Here is a 16,619-nt window from a genome sequence, read left to right on the forward strand (position 1 = left end):
AAATTATTCCACTGGAAGAGAGCAGGTACAGCTCCCTTTTTTAACCTTCGTCTTCCGATTTCAGACTTGGGCTCTTGTATGTCCTCACGTTTGAAATGCCGGCTACAAACTCTAGTGTGAGCTTTGATGGCTAAGTTAGCTCTCCGGATAGCCACTATCCATTTTTTCCGTAACTCCTCATCAGTAGGGAAGTTGAAAAAACTGACGAATTTGTTGCACCTGCTACTCACCGGACACAACGGTACACAACAAAATTCGGATGTTGTGCCAGTTGCTCGGAGATATGTGACTTTCTGTGACTTCTTCATTCTCACAAGTGCAGCTTCGGCCAAGAACAATCGGAGCAAGTAGGACCCGGAACCAACCTATGTGGAATAAATTCAAACGGAAATACGTCACCACCTCTCGTGGCATATACCATAGACATATAAGCATTAACCTAACTAACTAACTAACAAATCCTTATATTATGTCTATGGCATATACCCTATTCTGAGATTCATCCACTGGAACCCGGATTAATGAGTATTTTCTGAACTCCCAAGACGGAAAGCCTAAATGATTGATAACTTTTCTACTTGAAATCATCTCTGTTGACGGAGGCTTACTCATTTCGTGCCCATCTGCTAGAAAGGGGAAGTAGGCCGTGAGAGCGCCATGTTTGAAATGTCTGCATTTGCGTTTAAGTCATTTTTCGGAAACCTTATTCGCAGTTATTGGTTTTGTCCCTGATAAAGTTATTTAAGCCATTTTTGTGTTTAAACGGAGCAGCAGAGGAGGAGCAACCCGATAATGGCGTCTCAGCGGCGGTTTGTTTGGCTGATGGCGTACCTGAAGGCACAAAATTTGGCTTGCTACTTCCTGTAGCTGAAGGATTTAAATTATCGGATGAAGTCAAGGAACAAAAGAGTAAAATGAAGCGGTCAGCTCATTCCACGCAGGAAAAACACCATAGGCTAGTGGATATTTATACGTTTTCCCCAGTCGTGCTTTTAAGGATAATTTCCAGTCATTGAAGGTAACTTCAATAACTGGAAGATGCCTTCAATAAGGTTACCTCATTTAAGGTAATCAAATTACCTTAAATAATTTGATTATTTGGTTGGCAATAATCAAATCAATTAATCGCATGAAAAATTAAAATGAGCTCAATAATTTTCATTTCTGTGATTTTATCCATTTCTCTTTTTCTACCAAGTTGTTGATAGAAGCAAGTTGTTTTGGATTTTATTTATTTTGGATATGTAAAATGGCTTCCAGGTCCAGTGTCAAATGCCCCTTAGTATTTAAGTTCATTGGTCTTTGACAAAGTTTGACTATTGGTACAATGTATCGTCCAGTACAATTTACAGTACAGTAAAATTTTACTGGACGATGACTGGTACCAGAAGTTATTGCAGGAAATGTTAGTAATGTTTTTGAGTCAATTTTCAAGTAGTACATCAATAAAGGCATAATAATAGCGGGAGAACACATTCTCAAAGATCAATAAACTGTAATTTCTAATGAATATTTAACACTGGAACTGGAAATCATAAATGTTGAGGCCAAATCACCAGATGGAAGACTTTATTTACCAGTTTTTGGTAGAAATAAAAAAAAACATACCTATGGAAATGATCTAGCTTGTTTTAATTTATCTTGTGACTAAATCATTTATTGCTTATTGACTGAGCATTAAATGTTTTTATTTATTCTAATCTGAAACAATGATCAGTTATCAGTGTTTGAACTCGAGCTTCTCCTGCTGGGAAGATCAGACAGAAGAAAACAGGGAATTAACGCCGTGGTTTGATCAGATATGTACACTGCTCAAAAAAATAAAGGGAACACTCAAATAACACATCCTAGATCTGAATGAATGAAATATTCTCATTGAATACTTTGTTCTGTACAAAGTTGAATGTGCTGACAACAAAATCACACAAAAATCATCAATGGAAATCAAATTTATTAACCAATGGAGGCCTGGATTTGGAGCCACACACAAAATTAAAGTGAAATGTTCCCTTTATTTTTTGAGCAGTATATATAATGTCTGTACTTTTAATGAGCCGTTTTTTTTACTAAGGTTTGTGTGGTTAGTGTTAGCATGACTGGCTTTGCTGAAACCTGATGGTGGTGAATAAAACTGGCTCTTTTCAACTCTAAAAGCAGACTGATTTGTAAAAAAAAAAAAAAAGCTCACCTAATTTGTCAGGAACTTGCAACAAATGTTATGTAATATGTTTTGAATGCCTTTTTACATTTTATAATGTGAAGTTTGTTAACCTCTGATTCAAATATTTACAAGCTGCAGTGACACAGAAAGGCAAGAAGAGGGAGAGATTCATTTCAGTAAATGACATTTTTATTTGTCTTCAACACACTTTTATCCCTCCCAGCAATAAATCTGACTTCTATTTTACCTTTTATAATCATTTAAATAGAGATAAAGAGAATATTGCACTTAAATTAAGAGATGAAAGAAGAAGCAGGAAGGAGAGGAAAACCCTCACAAGGCTTTCTTTACTGCACAGCAAAGCCGAGTTACATGTGCCTCCTTCAAACTGGACAGTTTTAGCTTCTCAAAACCACATCATGTAAAACAGCATTTCAATAATGAGTCGTTTTCATGTCAATACAGAAGAACTCAAAAGGTACGCATGCACAAACAAGCCGGGCTCAGTCCAACGGAGGGTGGTATTTATTTCAGATTTTTTCTTTTAAATGCAGTCAGGTGTGTGTCTGGATGCAGCTAAATGTGCATAATGGATAAAAATGTGTTTGCATGAGTGAAGAGAGCACCTCAGGTCTGGCAGTTTGGGCTTTGAGTGATCAGTCGATTGTTACAGTGTTACAGGAATGCAAGAGTGAGGTAAAGTGAACTTTGACCCTTTTTTGTCTTATCTGAGCAGAAAGCATAAACGTTAACACTGATGTCTCTCCGCAGGCGTCACAGATGTTACATGATGTGCTCCAGTACAACCTGTGTGTCATGTGATGCATGGTAACCAAGGCAACCAGGAGATCCGAGTCCTCCGCGGAGAACGTAAAGGTATAAGCTGCATCTTCACATTTTTAAAAACGGTCGCCTTTCGTTTACATTTCGCTGCATGCAGCTCCTGTGCATACATCAGCAGATGAGCTGGAATTAAATGAATGAGCTGGAGGTTCACTGGGATTTCATCAAATTTAACAAATGAAGTCCAAAATAAAAATAAAAATGGGGGAAGCTTTGCTCACTGGTTTGCCTTGTGCTTCTGTAAGTGGCAGCTGGAACTCTGAGTTGGTGCTTTAAAAGTGCCGTTTCTCCAGGGCCGGCCCAAGGCATGCGAGAGTTAAGCAGCTGCTTACAGCCCCCACACCACCAGGGGGCCCCAAGAGCACCAAGCTAGCATAATTTAATAAAATTTGATTTAAAATAACATAAACTAAATTCTATTACATATGGAAAAAAATCCCAAATTGATTTTTGTTATGTATAACGATAAATATCCTGTTTATTTCTGCTGCATCTGTTGGGGAAATATAATATCAAACATGTCAACTTGTTTACTGTAATGTTAGTGTTTATCAGCTGATGTTACTTTTAAATAGCTTAAATATGACACGCTTAAATACACTGCAAAAACACAAAATCTTGCCAAGTATTTTTTTCTATTACAGTTATCCTAAAACACTAGAAAAACGAACTCATAAGTAACACGAGGATGTTTAGTAAATAATTCCTTAATATTGATGAAAAACTACTTGTTCCATCGGCTGATTATTTCATTTACAAAATAGACGAGGTGAAAAAAATCTGACAATGGAACTAGAAGTTCATCTATATTAAGGAATTATTTCCTCTTATTTCTTGCTGAAAAGTTACTTGTAAGTTATTGTACTAATATATTTACAGGAGAAACTAAATAAAAAAAATTACTTGGTAAGATTTTATTTTTGCTGTGCAACACTGATTACTGAAGCAATTGGCAGTTATTTGTACTTTTAGTCGATTTCATCAAATCAAATTCAGTTATCTTCATAAAATGTTGCCTGTTAGTTTTGCCTTATTTCAAGTGTACTAAGATAACTGCATTAGAAACTAGACAAAAAGTAGTAAAATTTTTGGTTTTTGCAGTGTACAACTCTGCATTTTAAAATCTAAATGTTTTTTTTATTTTAGTTTGATGCTTCTGTAACGTTAAAATCAACAGCCATAAAACACTGATATGATGTAAGCTAATAACAAATAATGCTAATGATAACAGCATAGAAATGATGAAGCATCTGGGGTTGACACGTTGGTTTAAGGAGCACACAAAAACAATCTAGTTTGGGCCCCAGAAAGGCTTGGACCGGCACTGTGTTTCACACTCATTCCATACCAACATCTTGGGCCTCCGCCGCCCGTCTTCCCTTCCAGAACCGCAGAAAGGCACATGTGGGGTGACGGTCTCCCATCAACCAAAACAGCCATCGTCTTCTTTAACACGTCCTCGTTGTTCTGTAAAAGCCTCTCTTTTTTTTGAGCTCTGAGCTTCAGGATGTTACAATATAAACATGTTTTCAGCGCTTGCAGCTCTCTGCATGACGTCTGTGACGATTGGCTAACTGGGAAAGTACATCAAAGACCACAGACATGGTTATGGAGAGCTTCACCATAAGAGAAAACAGCCATCAGGAAGGTTTTAACTGGTTTGAGAGAACAGTAGAAATATCAGAACTCACTACAATACAGACTTTTGATTATTATGTTCCCATTGCTACAACAAATATAGTCTAAAAGGAGAGCTGGGATCTAGTTTTCTATCCGTCTATGTCACCAGGCGGCCAAAAACTAAACACTGTCACTGTTTCAACAGAGAAAAGAGCAAAAAATGACCAGATTTTTTTGTTTCTGGATTAAAAGGCAGTTCTGGATCTGATTTTAAGCAATGGGAATCAGAGGACTTGTATTTATTTGATCAATTTATTAATGTTTATATTCCTCTGCCAGAAAAGGTCAGGTCACGAATGGTATTGGCTAAAAAAAAATTAAGAAGTGCTGCTTTGATTTCTTCAAATTTGTGCTTCTACCGCGACAGTTTAGAGGAACAGCCTTGTAAAAGTTTTCATATCCCTGAAAATCTTCCACCTTCTGTCACCGTACAACCACACACTTCAGTGTATTTTATTTGGAGTTTATGTGATAGATTAGAAGAAAGTTGTGTATCGTTGTGGTGTAGCAGGAAAATGATAGATGGGGTTTCAAAATTCTTTAAGGATAAAATCTGGAAAGTGTGGAGTGGATTTGTACTTGATGGCATATCAGGGCCAGTCAAGGTAGAAAAAAAAGTGCATTAGCGCCATAAAATCTCATGCATTTTTTAGATTTTTTTTTACTTAAGAGCATCAAAATTTTAAAATTTGCTAGACAAAAAATCTAATTTTGAGATTAGTCTTAAAATATTGTAGAAAACATGGAAAGATATGAGTTTCAGAAGTTGAAAAATTTTTTCCATCCAACTCCAGTCTGCATGTCGAGAAAGTCCGGATAATTTAGGGAGGCGTAACCGTCTTATCAAACTCTGATCTGGACCAAAATGGTGAACTCTGATCCGCCTAAAAGCTAAAGTCTGTTCAGTTTGAATGCAAATGTGAACGCCAACAGAAAGGCAGGGAACAGACTGGTTTGTTGGGTCTCCAGGCTACAAGTATTTTCTTGAATTTCTTAAAGAAATTCTTTATTAATTCCTTCATTCCTTGATATTTCTTGTGTTGTATTCTTGGCCAAGGCTTCCTTCCTTTAATGTCAATGGGTTTTGTATCCTGATTTTAAAAAAAAGAATTTAAAATAAATGTTAAAAATCTTTGTTGGTTGCCTAGCACATGGCTGAAAATACAAAAGAAAAAAAATTGTTGCAACTTTGGTCCCCAATCGAACCGAGTCAAAAACACCCTGGAACTCCAAAATCAAATCCAGTGCAACCAGTTATCCTGATAAATCACCTAAAATGGTGATGGCAGCATCATGCTGTGGGGTGCTTTTCTTCGGCAGGGACAGTGAAGCTGGTCGGAGTTATTTGGAAAATGGATGGAGCTAAAGACGAGAAGACTTGAGAACGATAACTTATGGGAAGGTTTAGATAACAGCAAAGACTCTGAAATCATTTTAGTTCCTATAAAACACGTTAAAGTTTGTGGTTGTAAAATGATTAAATGTGAAAATGTTCAGGGCTATGGCATATCAGAGATATTAATGATTCTTACTAATCCAGAGGGAAATGACAACTAGCTGAAAAGTACCATTGGGACTCCAATGGCGATGGTCACACCAAGCTTAAAAATCAACAAAAACACTAAAAAACGTTCTCCTGATCTGCCTCTGCTTCGCTGTGCGGCATAAACGACCGGAGCAGAGACACATCGGGTTGCATATCAGGATACAGAAAAGAAGAGCCAGAAAAGATCTACAGCAGGGAGGTTATGGAGAGAGGAGGCGGAGAGGATCCTAAAACTCGATCTTGCAGGCTGGAAAAGATTCGTCCTGCATGACGACGGTGCTGCTGGAGGCCAGAACCATGATGTTCAGCTCCTGCTGCCTCTCGTGGGTCTGCTGGTACCAGTCGCGCGTCACCTCTGTGTCGTGGGTCGGGATCAGTGTCACCTGAGAGAGAGATGGGAGGAAAGACCTTACATACCTTATGTAAAATGAAAACAGCTTGTGAACAGGTGCAAAAACGTAAAAAATGATGCAAACGCCTCCTGTTGGTCCTCCAGGCCAGTAGGGGGAGTCAAGCACAAAATCATACCAGACTCTCCGGGAAGATGGGCCATCCAGAAGAAAGAAAAGAAGAGCTATACATCATGCTTTCTACAATAATATGAAACCGCAACATATTTATATTACTTGCTCCATACTCCCTCTAGTGGTCTGGAGGACTTCTTCAGCATTTTATTCTTGCTGTTTTTGTGATATAGAAAATGTTCCCTTTTCCTCGTCTTTCCTATGATGTCATATTAGGGCCTTTGTGAAAAACAAAGATGAAGAGTACATTTTTGCCAAAGAACTCAGAAATGTTAAGATTAATCTCGGAGTTTTGTTTTTGTTTTTGTTTTTTACAAAATACAAGCAAATTTCAGTTTGAAAAGTTGGAAATTTTAGGCTTGAAATTTAAAAATTTCCATGTTTTTCTATTAAATCTGAGATTTATGTCAATCTCATTTCCTCTAGCTAATTTTTGACTTTTCAAACTCAGAAATTTTCTTTTTTCTAGAAGATTTCTGAAATAAAGCCCAAAATTGAGCTTTCGAGTGAAAAATTACTATTTTCTGTATCTAACATGGCCCCAATACGCCGTCTTACATTCCTGCAGTTGCAACATTTGTTTTTGGTATTTCTTATTTTTTTCTTTTTTCTTTGTGTGTTTTGGAGTTTGCATCATTCATGTGTTTGGTCCAGATTTTGAAGTTTGTTGTGCGTTTGCTCCTGTCGGCCAACATATAAGCCATTTTGTTATTAAAGTCTTTAAACAACAAACAAAAGCACATTTAAACATGACAATTGTCATAGCATTCATCAACTCTTGGTTTTAGTCTGAGTCTGAAGAGAAATCCAAGTTATTCTGTTGAAAAACACAATTTACTTAAACATAGGAGTAATGTCACATCCTGGGGTTCCTCTACTCTACAGTGACCTAAAACAGGAAACTGTGGACAAAAGCTGCTCTCATACCTGAAGGTTTGATCCCCACTGAGCTTTGGCATCCAACAAAGCATCTAGGACCGCGCGGCCAGGTTCGCCTCCTGCTGCGTCGTTGCCGCTCACTACATAGTACGCAGAGCGAATGCGTTTGAAAAACTCCTGGTCCACGTTCTTAGCACTGCAGTGGTTGGGAATGTAGGCTAGATCCACATAAATTGGAAAGCCTGGAGCAGCCGCCGTGCCGGACTTCTGGGAACCTGAGAGAACAAAACAACACCATCACTTAGGCAAACACAGAGTCAGGCAAATGGTTCAGTACAATCCAGTTTATGTCAAAGTAATACAATACAATCAGTCGCCATGTTTCTATCAATATTATTACAGCAACATCAACGCCTGATGAATTTATGCTTTGTGTAGCCTGGTTTATTCGATCCAAACCAGTAGATAGAAACCCGGCTAATTTACATTTTGCTATTTTCTATTTTTGCAACATTTCAAAAGTTTTCTTAAAATTTACACAACAAGAAGTCTTTAACAACTGGAAGATGCTGTCTGGCATCCCATGTAAAAACAGCGTTTGCTCAGCTTTACTAGTACTTTTAACTGAAACTATAAGCTTTAAAATGAAAATTCTATGGCCTTCACCAGAAGTCTAAAAACAGGTTGCCATTGGGTCTTTTAGTGGAATAATAATCCAAAACATTTGGCCAAATCATCACAAAATGGTTCAGCAGACAACAAATGACCTCCTTCCATGGCTATGAGCTTGTGTTATGAGGAATAGATTTCAAAAAATTATCCTGAATGATATGTCAAGGGTTTTTATGACTCTCTACCAGAGTGGCACTTTATTTTAACATATTGATGAAATATAAAGAAAACTAACAGATTATATAAAAACATATTTGCTCACCTGAGCTGGTTTTGAGCCCGTTTGTCAGCCCTTTACTGGGGTTATAGCTTGATCTTGAGAGGTCGTCGTCCTTGGAGCCTTGTCCATCTGACAGACGAGACATGCGCGAGCTTTTGTCTGTGTCCTTTTTCTTCAGCGAAGCACTCCGAGGTGACGGCGTCTGTTTAACAGGCATTGGAGACCTCTTACGCCTGGCTGGAGATGCTGATTTTGTTTTGCCTGAAGACTTCTTCAGACTTTTTGCTTTTGGTTCCTTCTTCAGAGAGCCATTGCCTAGAGAGTCAGGATCCACCATGCAGACATCTGGGTGGGGTGGATGAGGGAAGCGGTCCAGGAGGGGAGCAGGAGGAGGGTCATGGCTTCTCCTGGAGGTAGAATGATGGCTACCTCGCCCTGTGGCTGATTTATCAATCGGCATGTATTCTCCATCCTCATCTGAGTCCATGTTGCCTTCACCGGTAATTGAAGGGTACTCTTCAGTGCCAGGATGCAGATCTGACTCTGACTGAGAGGGTAGAGACTCACTGACAGAGGTGGGCGGAGTGTCCTCTGTGGCCAGACACATCCCTGCAGGCATACCACCAGACTGATGCAGAGAGCTACTGTCCCTGCTGTGGGACTGATGAATATGGGGTTGCTTGTGAGCCCTCCTCTTGACTGATAGGTCATGTTCATCCCCTTCCTGTGACTGATCGCTCCTGCGACCTTCCTCCTCATCATCCTCGTCACTGGAAAGCCGCCTCATGCAGGGGTTGATGAAGGACGGTGACAGGTCTTCTTTGCGCTGCCTGAATTCGGAGGATGAGTATCCAGGAGAGGTGCGGCTGGTGTAGGAAGAGGTTGCTCCAATGGGTACGTCCTGATCACTGTCATCATCATCATCTTCCTGCTCGCCTCGGCTGCACTCTTCTGCATAGAACGGTGAGCGGAACGGCTGATCTGGTGAAGCAAGTGAAAGTGGGCGAGGAGGATGCTCTGGCTCCATCTCACATTCCTCCTCAAACTCATCATCATGGCGGTAATGAGGAGGGGAGTCTCCAGGTACCATCCCCATCTGAGGCTTGGGCATTTCCCACTCATATGAACTCCGGACGTAACCTGCTGCTCCCTCTCTAGGCTCCACTCTGGCTGAGCCTGAAGGTGCTCCGGTGGTTGTTGCCCCTGTAGGAAGGGTGCTCCTGGTGCTTACCTCTGTTGGGCCATTTGTTGTGTCTGGCTTGCTTGTCTGGAGAGGTGTTGACATGTAAGTGCCAAGAACATCTGGAAGTGCATCACTTGTCTTTGCACTGAAGGCCGGAGCAGCTGGCTTGTCACAAAATGGCAGACTACCAGTTGGAGCACTGGAAGGAGACCTCTGAGTCATTTCACGCATATAAGCCTCCTCATCCTCCTCTTCACTGCTGTCAGTCTCTTCAAAGTAATGCTTTCCTTCAATGTCAGGCCGAGGAGAGGAAGTGACACCAAACAGAGCAGCACTAGCGGCCTCTTTATTCATAGAGAAGTCTGCAAAGGGACCCGCTGAGGCCCCAAACCCAGCAGCTGCGTCCAGCTTGGTATCTTCAGGCCACTCAGGTTTATAGAAGCAGTCAGCTTGAGCCACTTTATCAGTGACTCCACATAATGGAGCTACATGGTCCTTCTTCTCTTGAACAACAGTAACGGATGAGGCCGTTGGGAAGGACTTGACCTCCTCAAAAGGACTAAGAGGTGAGAAGCGAGCTAAACTGGAGCTAGACTCTGCTGTTGTTGCTACAGTGATTTGCTTCTCAGAAACTTCAAGATAGTCATCTTTGGCACCAGCTGAACTGGAGTAGGGAGAATCCATAACAAGCGAGTGTTCATCTTTAAATGAGGAGTACTCAAACAGAGGTTCAGCGGATGCAGGTGTCTCCAGCTCCTCTCCAAACTGCCGGCTGGTGGAGAGGGATCCTGAGGTGGAGGAGGAGTAGCTGTAGGCTGAAGATGAGGAGTAGCCAGGGGCAGTAGCTGTGGTTGTGTACTGAAAGTTTGCTTCCAATGAGCTCTTACTCAAAATATCTGGTGTCTTCTGTTTCTCAAATTCTTTATCAACTGTTTCGTTTTGGTAATAACTGTCCACTCTCGATTTTGAAGAGAAGTCTTCTTTTTCTTTGTCTCCACTCTGACTTGACAGAAACGACTCTTTGTCATCGGTTCTGTATGGGTATTCAAAACCCGAAGAGTAACTAGACAAATTGGTAGCCCCTACCTCCACTGGCTTTTCACTGACACAGGAGTCAGCTTGAGCTTGACATTCAGATGTAGTCACTGAACTTGAGCTGGTTTCTGCGATGCTCGGCTTTCCCTGACTGTTGTAACCGTACCCTGCCATGGAGACCATGAACTCAGGTCTCTTTGAGGCTAACATTTGACTTACTGGACTTTGTACTTCCTTTTCAGATTTCTCTTTGGCACCTTTCTCCATGTCAGAATCAATGCCATCTTCATCGTCCTCCTCTTCATCTTCTTCCTCCTCATCGTCATCATCGATAACTTCATCATCATAATCTTCCTCATCTCTTGCTGTTAGCTTTCGCATATCAATCTCTAAGCAGGCACCCCTCTCACTGTAGCCTGATGCTGAAGGGACGCTGGAAATGACTGAGGAGAATGTTGGGCCGAGAGTTTGGTCCTTTTCTGACGACAAACATGTGGTCGAGGCTTCAGGTCGGTCAGCAACTGAAGGGAAACGACTAGTCTGACTATAAATAAATGTCTCTTTTTCTTTAACATCTGTTTTAAATTGATCAGTGACTGATGTACTTTTGGGCTCTGGCCATGAAGAGGAGTACTCTCTTTCTTCTTTCTCCAACACCTTGTCCGATACCATGTCTTGTGATGGAGGCTCATGTGTGTGCAAATCTTCTTCATCCTTTGAAGGTTTTTCTTCTACCTTATCTTGGGACTCCTCTCGATACAAGTCAGACTCCTCTGAGCTTGTTTTGCTGTCGTAAATATCACCATAAGAGAATGTTTTTCCGTGAACATATGGTGTATCCTGTCTTGTGTACACTGCTCTCTCTCTGCTCTCTCTGCCCTCTTTCTCTGGATATTCATAAAGACTGAAATGGACACTTTTCTCTGACTCTTTAATGGCAACATCTGTTGTCTCACCTTTGTCTTTTTCAACTGAAAGGGTTTTAGAGCCTAGCCCACTTAGAAAATCATCATCTTTTTCATCTTCGTCATCTTCATCAGAAAACATCACTTTTGGTTTGGGTTTCTCCATTGTGCTAAAGGACACCTGCATCTTGTCTGAACTCAGAGCTTCTGATTCTGTCTTTGTAGATTTTCCTTCGAAAGAAAAGTCGTCATCTAAAAAGCAACCTTCTTTTGCTTCCATGAGTTTAGCTTTTAAAGTGGGCTTTAACTCCTTTTTAGTGTAATAGTCATCCTCACTGTCCTCATCAGATTCCTCCGATGCTTCGAAAGCTGTCTTGTCGCCTGGCAAGCCAATAAAGGAGGTATTGTCTGAGATGGTGACTGATCGGTCAGTTTTCTGAGCGTCAGCTTTAATGGCATGCAGCGCTTCATCTTTTTCACCTGGCTTAAAGGGTTTTTCTTCTGTTGGAGAGTAACCACTGCTTGTGGGCACTGACTGTGTGGGTGAAGCCAATTTCATGGTGCTGTCATCAGGACTAAAGCATCTCTCCTCACTGTCCTGCCTGGATCGGGATTCTAGCCCAGGGGAGAAAGATGGAGGGGGTGAGATAGACTTTACATCAGCAGCAGTCTTAAACGCTTCTGTGCCGAGGAGAGTCTGGTCTTCCTTGACAGCCTGCGCAGGAATGATAGTAGAGGGAGATTTTTGTTGCTCCTGGTGCATCAGTGAGGCAGCTTGTTCATAGCCCTCTTGAAGTTTACTCAGAGGGATGTCAACATTTGGAGTTTGGTCCTCATCCTCCTCTTCTTCATCATCTTCTTCTTCATGGACGGTTTTGGTCTTTGCATCACTCTCTATCTCTGGAATGTTAGGCTGGTATTCATCAGAGGACGGAGACTTAAAGCACTTGTCATCTTCCAGAGAGGAGGTGGGGGATATGGTGCCTGCTGAATGGAGATAGTCTTTCCCTTGGGCAGCCTCCGCACGTGATGGAGCGCTGTTGACCGTGTCCAGCAAGAGTGAATTCCTCCCAACGTCTTCTGTTTGAGGTGCCGTCACCGAGGCAATTGATTGGTCCTCTGCCACAGATGTGGCAAAAGATGACAGTCTGTCATAATCTGTAATAGATGTTGCAGAAGAGATATGCTCTTCTTCTGCAAGAGGAGCAGCAATTATTGCAGGGTAAGGCGCAAGCTCAGGTTCCTGACCAAAAGCTTTAGGTTTGACATCTGGAACATCAGAAACTGCAGAGCTTTTCATCTCTTTAATACCATGCATGGATTCAAATGTACCAGGAACATCTGGAACAGAAATGTCGTAGGAGCCCACATCATAGCGAAGTTGTGGGATCTTGTCTTCAGTTTCCTCATGGATCTCCTCATCGGAAATCGTCTGCTCTGTCTCTGAGTAACCAGGGATGGTCTCATCTTGGATGAAGGAGAACTGCTCAGAGGCAGAGGCTGGCAGGGGTCCTGCAGTTGTTGGCTTGGCGTCCCACTCCTTTTTAATCTCCTCTGTTTTAAATTTCAAGACCTCATCATCTTCTGTTCCTTCTAGTTCTGCTTTTTCAATCACATCGCCCTCCTCCTCGGAGCTCTCACTTTTCTTTGATCTGTCAGTCACGTTTTCTTTAAAAAAGTCAGATTTCTCCATTTCCTCCTCCTCATACTTCTTGTCAAAGTCATGACTCACATCTTTTTGTTGAGAAGCAGTAACTTGTTTGTCATTTTTCTCTTCTTGGATGATGGGGGATTTAGATCCAGCAGGCTTTATCTCGGTGGTTGAGGATGTTAGTTTCTCACTTGTTGCAGCTTGAGGAGAAGCCTTAGTATCTAGGTGTGCTGGGGGTCCAGGCATCACATCATTCTGGACAGATCCAGTCTTCTGGATGGACATTTCCTCTTGTTTGAGTGCCTCAAAGTCCTCAGTGAGGTCCTCAGGTGAGGAGACAATGGACCTGTCAGCCAGAGCTGCCGCTGCAACCTCATCCGGGATGCTCTTTGGAACTGGCTTTTTCCCATTTGTTTCCTCTTTGGCGGCCTTATTTTTGTCAGTTTTGGGTTTAGCCTGACTCTTGGCCTTATTCAGGGTTTTTCTCACTTCAGGGGTGAGCGGCTTCAGGTCGGGTTTGGTGATCTTTCTTAGCTCTGGTTTACTTGGCTCCTTCTTCTTGTCTTCCTTTGCCTTACTCTCTTTTTTGTCTTCCTTTCTTATTTTTTCATCCTTCTTTACCTTTTCTTTCTTGGTGTCTTTTTTCTCTTTGTCTTTCTTTTCATCCATTTTAGATACTTTCTCTTGCTTAGAAGATTTTTCCTTGGAAATTTTCTTTTTTGCCGTCTTCTCGGTTCCAGGAGCCACTTCGCTGTTTTTCTGCTGTTTGGTGGCTTTTAAACTATTACTTTTGGGTTTCTTCTCTTCTTTCTTTTCAACTTTATTCTCTTTAGTGGCTTCACTTCTTGACTCTTCCTCCTGCCCACTAGCTTCTTTCTTAGATGCTTTAGCATGGGGTTTAGGTGAAGATTTGAGACTCTCTTTGCTATCTGTTCTGGACCTTATTTTAGTTTGCTTGATGATTGGAGGTGGCGCGCCAGATGATATGTCTTTTTGAGTGGCCACCGGGTATCGCAGGAAGTCCAGATGTTTCAACTTCTCAAGCCCCTCAAGGATTTTATTTTGTGGTGCATTTCCAGGAAACAGCACACGCACTATCTTTTCTGTGGGTCGATGTGGGATCCAAACAATTAGAGCAGTGACTGACGTTAAATAGGGCACAGATATTTCTCCCTCCTTCCCGTTGGGCATCATGATTCCTGTCTTAGCTTTGCTATTTCCTGCCCATTTTTGCATTAGAAACTGCATCTCTTTGCTTTCCTTCACAGGGTTTAAGACGTACATGTCTAACTTTCCCACACCAAGTTTGTGGAACAGTGTTATTGGTTCAATAGTGTTACTGACTATCCTGTGAAGAGGTTCAGGAGTGATGCCAAGCTTGTTGAGGTACTGCAGCGTGAGAGATGCCTCTTCAATGCTCCGCTTTACCTTGAGAGTAGACTCCGGCATCTTTAGCTTCTCTGGGACGTTGAAAAACACAATCCCAAGTTCAGGGGAGATCAAGTTTTTCATCCAGTCACCATTACTACTGGAGCCAGACCCTTGGTTTTTCTCTTCCTCCTGCTCTGCAATTTTTCTCTGGAACAGCCCATTTATGCCCGGTAGGTTGTCTGCACCGATGTGGGTGAGCAGGACGGAATCAATCCTGTCTAGGTGTCGAACTAGTTTCCAGAAGCAGGACTTCCTCTCTGACCCGCCGTCCACCAGGATGTTGAATCCATTGACGGCGAACAGAGCTGAGTCCCCCCTGCCTCCAGGAAATATGTAGCAGCAGGGTTTGGACAGCTTTAGAAACCCACCGGACGTCGGCGGCTCCAGAAGCTCGAAGGGTGATGGTACGTCCACCGTTTCCGAGACATACTCTGTGAACTCTGTGACCCCGTCCATGTTGGGGAGTTGGGGCTCTGGGTTTAAGAAATACTCAAGAGTGTTAAGCAGTGGCTGCTGCTCCTGGCTTTGGCCCAGGGAGCTCCAGCCCCCGTCTCCCTGACAGGAAACAGTAAGCCTGGACAGCAGCTGGGAGGAGGCCCTGGACAAGACTTCAATAACCTAAAACGGAGAGAGAAAAACATCAAATCAGACGTCTCTGAATATAAATAATGCTCCAAGGTATTTCAAGTCATAAGGCTTACTTGAGGGTTGGAGATGATGTCAGAAAACTGTTGCCAACCGAAGACTCCACTTTGCAGAAGAATGTCGCCTCCCTGGTCGGAGCTCTGGCCGCTCAGAATCAGCAACTTATTAGCAGCAGTGTCAGTGATCAGAGCAGTTGTCTGGGTAAAGGACATAAAAAAATCAAACCGAGGATTATTGTGATTGATATTTTTGCAGCATGATATTAGCAAAGTTCTTAGGTAAAAGAACAGAGCTCTACAGTGACGGCTTGATAACATTTTCTGACAGATAAAGTTAAAATGTCCAAACCCAAACTGAAATGTTGGGTGAAATGAAGTGAATATTTTGACTGTTCTTGTACTGATGCAACCTCTGCTTCACTCAACTTTAAATATGGAACACCTTAGGAAAGCTTCCTCTATGTTTCTCCTCAAAAACAAAAACGGGAAGAAAAGCTGAGAGATCTTTAAAATTTGAGATGCTTCACTGCTTTAACCTTTGTCAACCTTTACCTAAGAGAAAGATGGATCCATCAGTGAACAACTGGATGGATGGATGGATGGATGGATGGATGGATGGATGGATGGATGGATGGATGGATGGATGGATTGATGGATTGATTGATTGATTTCCTCTGCGTGTGAATAAAGCTGTTTTTCATCCAGAACCGGCTCAGTGTGGCTGAACAGAACCTCCTCATGGCATCTTGACTCACCTCTAGAGAAACCGCCTCCTGTGCCGGGTTCACCAGCACCACCGTCTGCAGGACGTCGCTCTGGTACCGCAGCGTTCGCTGACCTGCAACCAAACAAACCCAAACATTGAGTCTTCCTGCCTCCTCTCAAACACCTAACAGTCGATCTGACAACCAGCAGCAGGAAAAACGTCTAAATGACTCCCAGGCAGTCGCAATATCACTTCAGTTCACTTATTTTGGTAAAGTATTAACATATTACACACAGAAAACAAAAAGCTACAAAAAAGGGAAACCCTGTTCATGAACTCAGCAGCCTGCAGTAATGAAATGCGTCTTCTGTCCATGTACATACACACATTTACAGGTAAATATGAAGTATATACATACATACACATATATGGTAACACAATACATGTACACATCTACATAACCGTATATACAACATTTTAAAACTCACCAAGAAAAGATGTAATTTGAGATCACTCAATTCATTCCATAGTTTTTAACA

The 16,619-nt window shown here is 41.8% G+C and overlaps 1 protein-coding gene across 2 annotated transcripts in view; it reads right to left on the reverse strand.

The window, feature by feature from the left end:
* Positions 1–6,072: 6,072 nt before the first annotated feature.
* The window catches only part of map1aa (microtubule-associated protein 1Aa), a 35,341-nt gene continuing 24,794 nt past the window's right edge, over positions 6,073–16,619 (reverse strand). For both annotated transcript variants that reach the window (XM_015054206.1, XM_015054207.1), the window contains 5 exons: positions 16,130–16,212; positions 15,432–15,572; positions 8,568–15,348; positions 7,682–7,908; positions 6,073–6,613 (listed from right to left, as the gene is read on the reverse strand). In XM_015054206.1, coding sequence (XP_014909692.1) covers positions 6,458–6,613; positions 7,682–7,908; positions 8,568–15,348; positions 15,432–15,572; positions 16,130–16,212 — 7,388 coding nt within the window. In that variant the 3' untranslated portion in view covers positions 6,073–6,457. The remainder of the gene's footprint in view (positions 6,614–7,681; positions 7,909–8,567; positions 15,349–15,431; positions 15,573–16,129; positions 16,213–16,619) is intronic.

Source organism: Poecilia latipinna, unplaced genomic scaffold (genome assembly GCF_001443285.1).
Source record: "Poecilia latipinna isolate Pla-1442-1.1 unplaced genomic scaffold, P_latipinna-1.0 Scaffold1237, whole genome shotgun sequence".
Taxonomy (NCBI): Eukaryota; Metazoa; Chordata; class Actinopteri; order Cyprinodontiformes; family Poeciliidae; genus Poecilia; species Poecilia latipinna.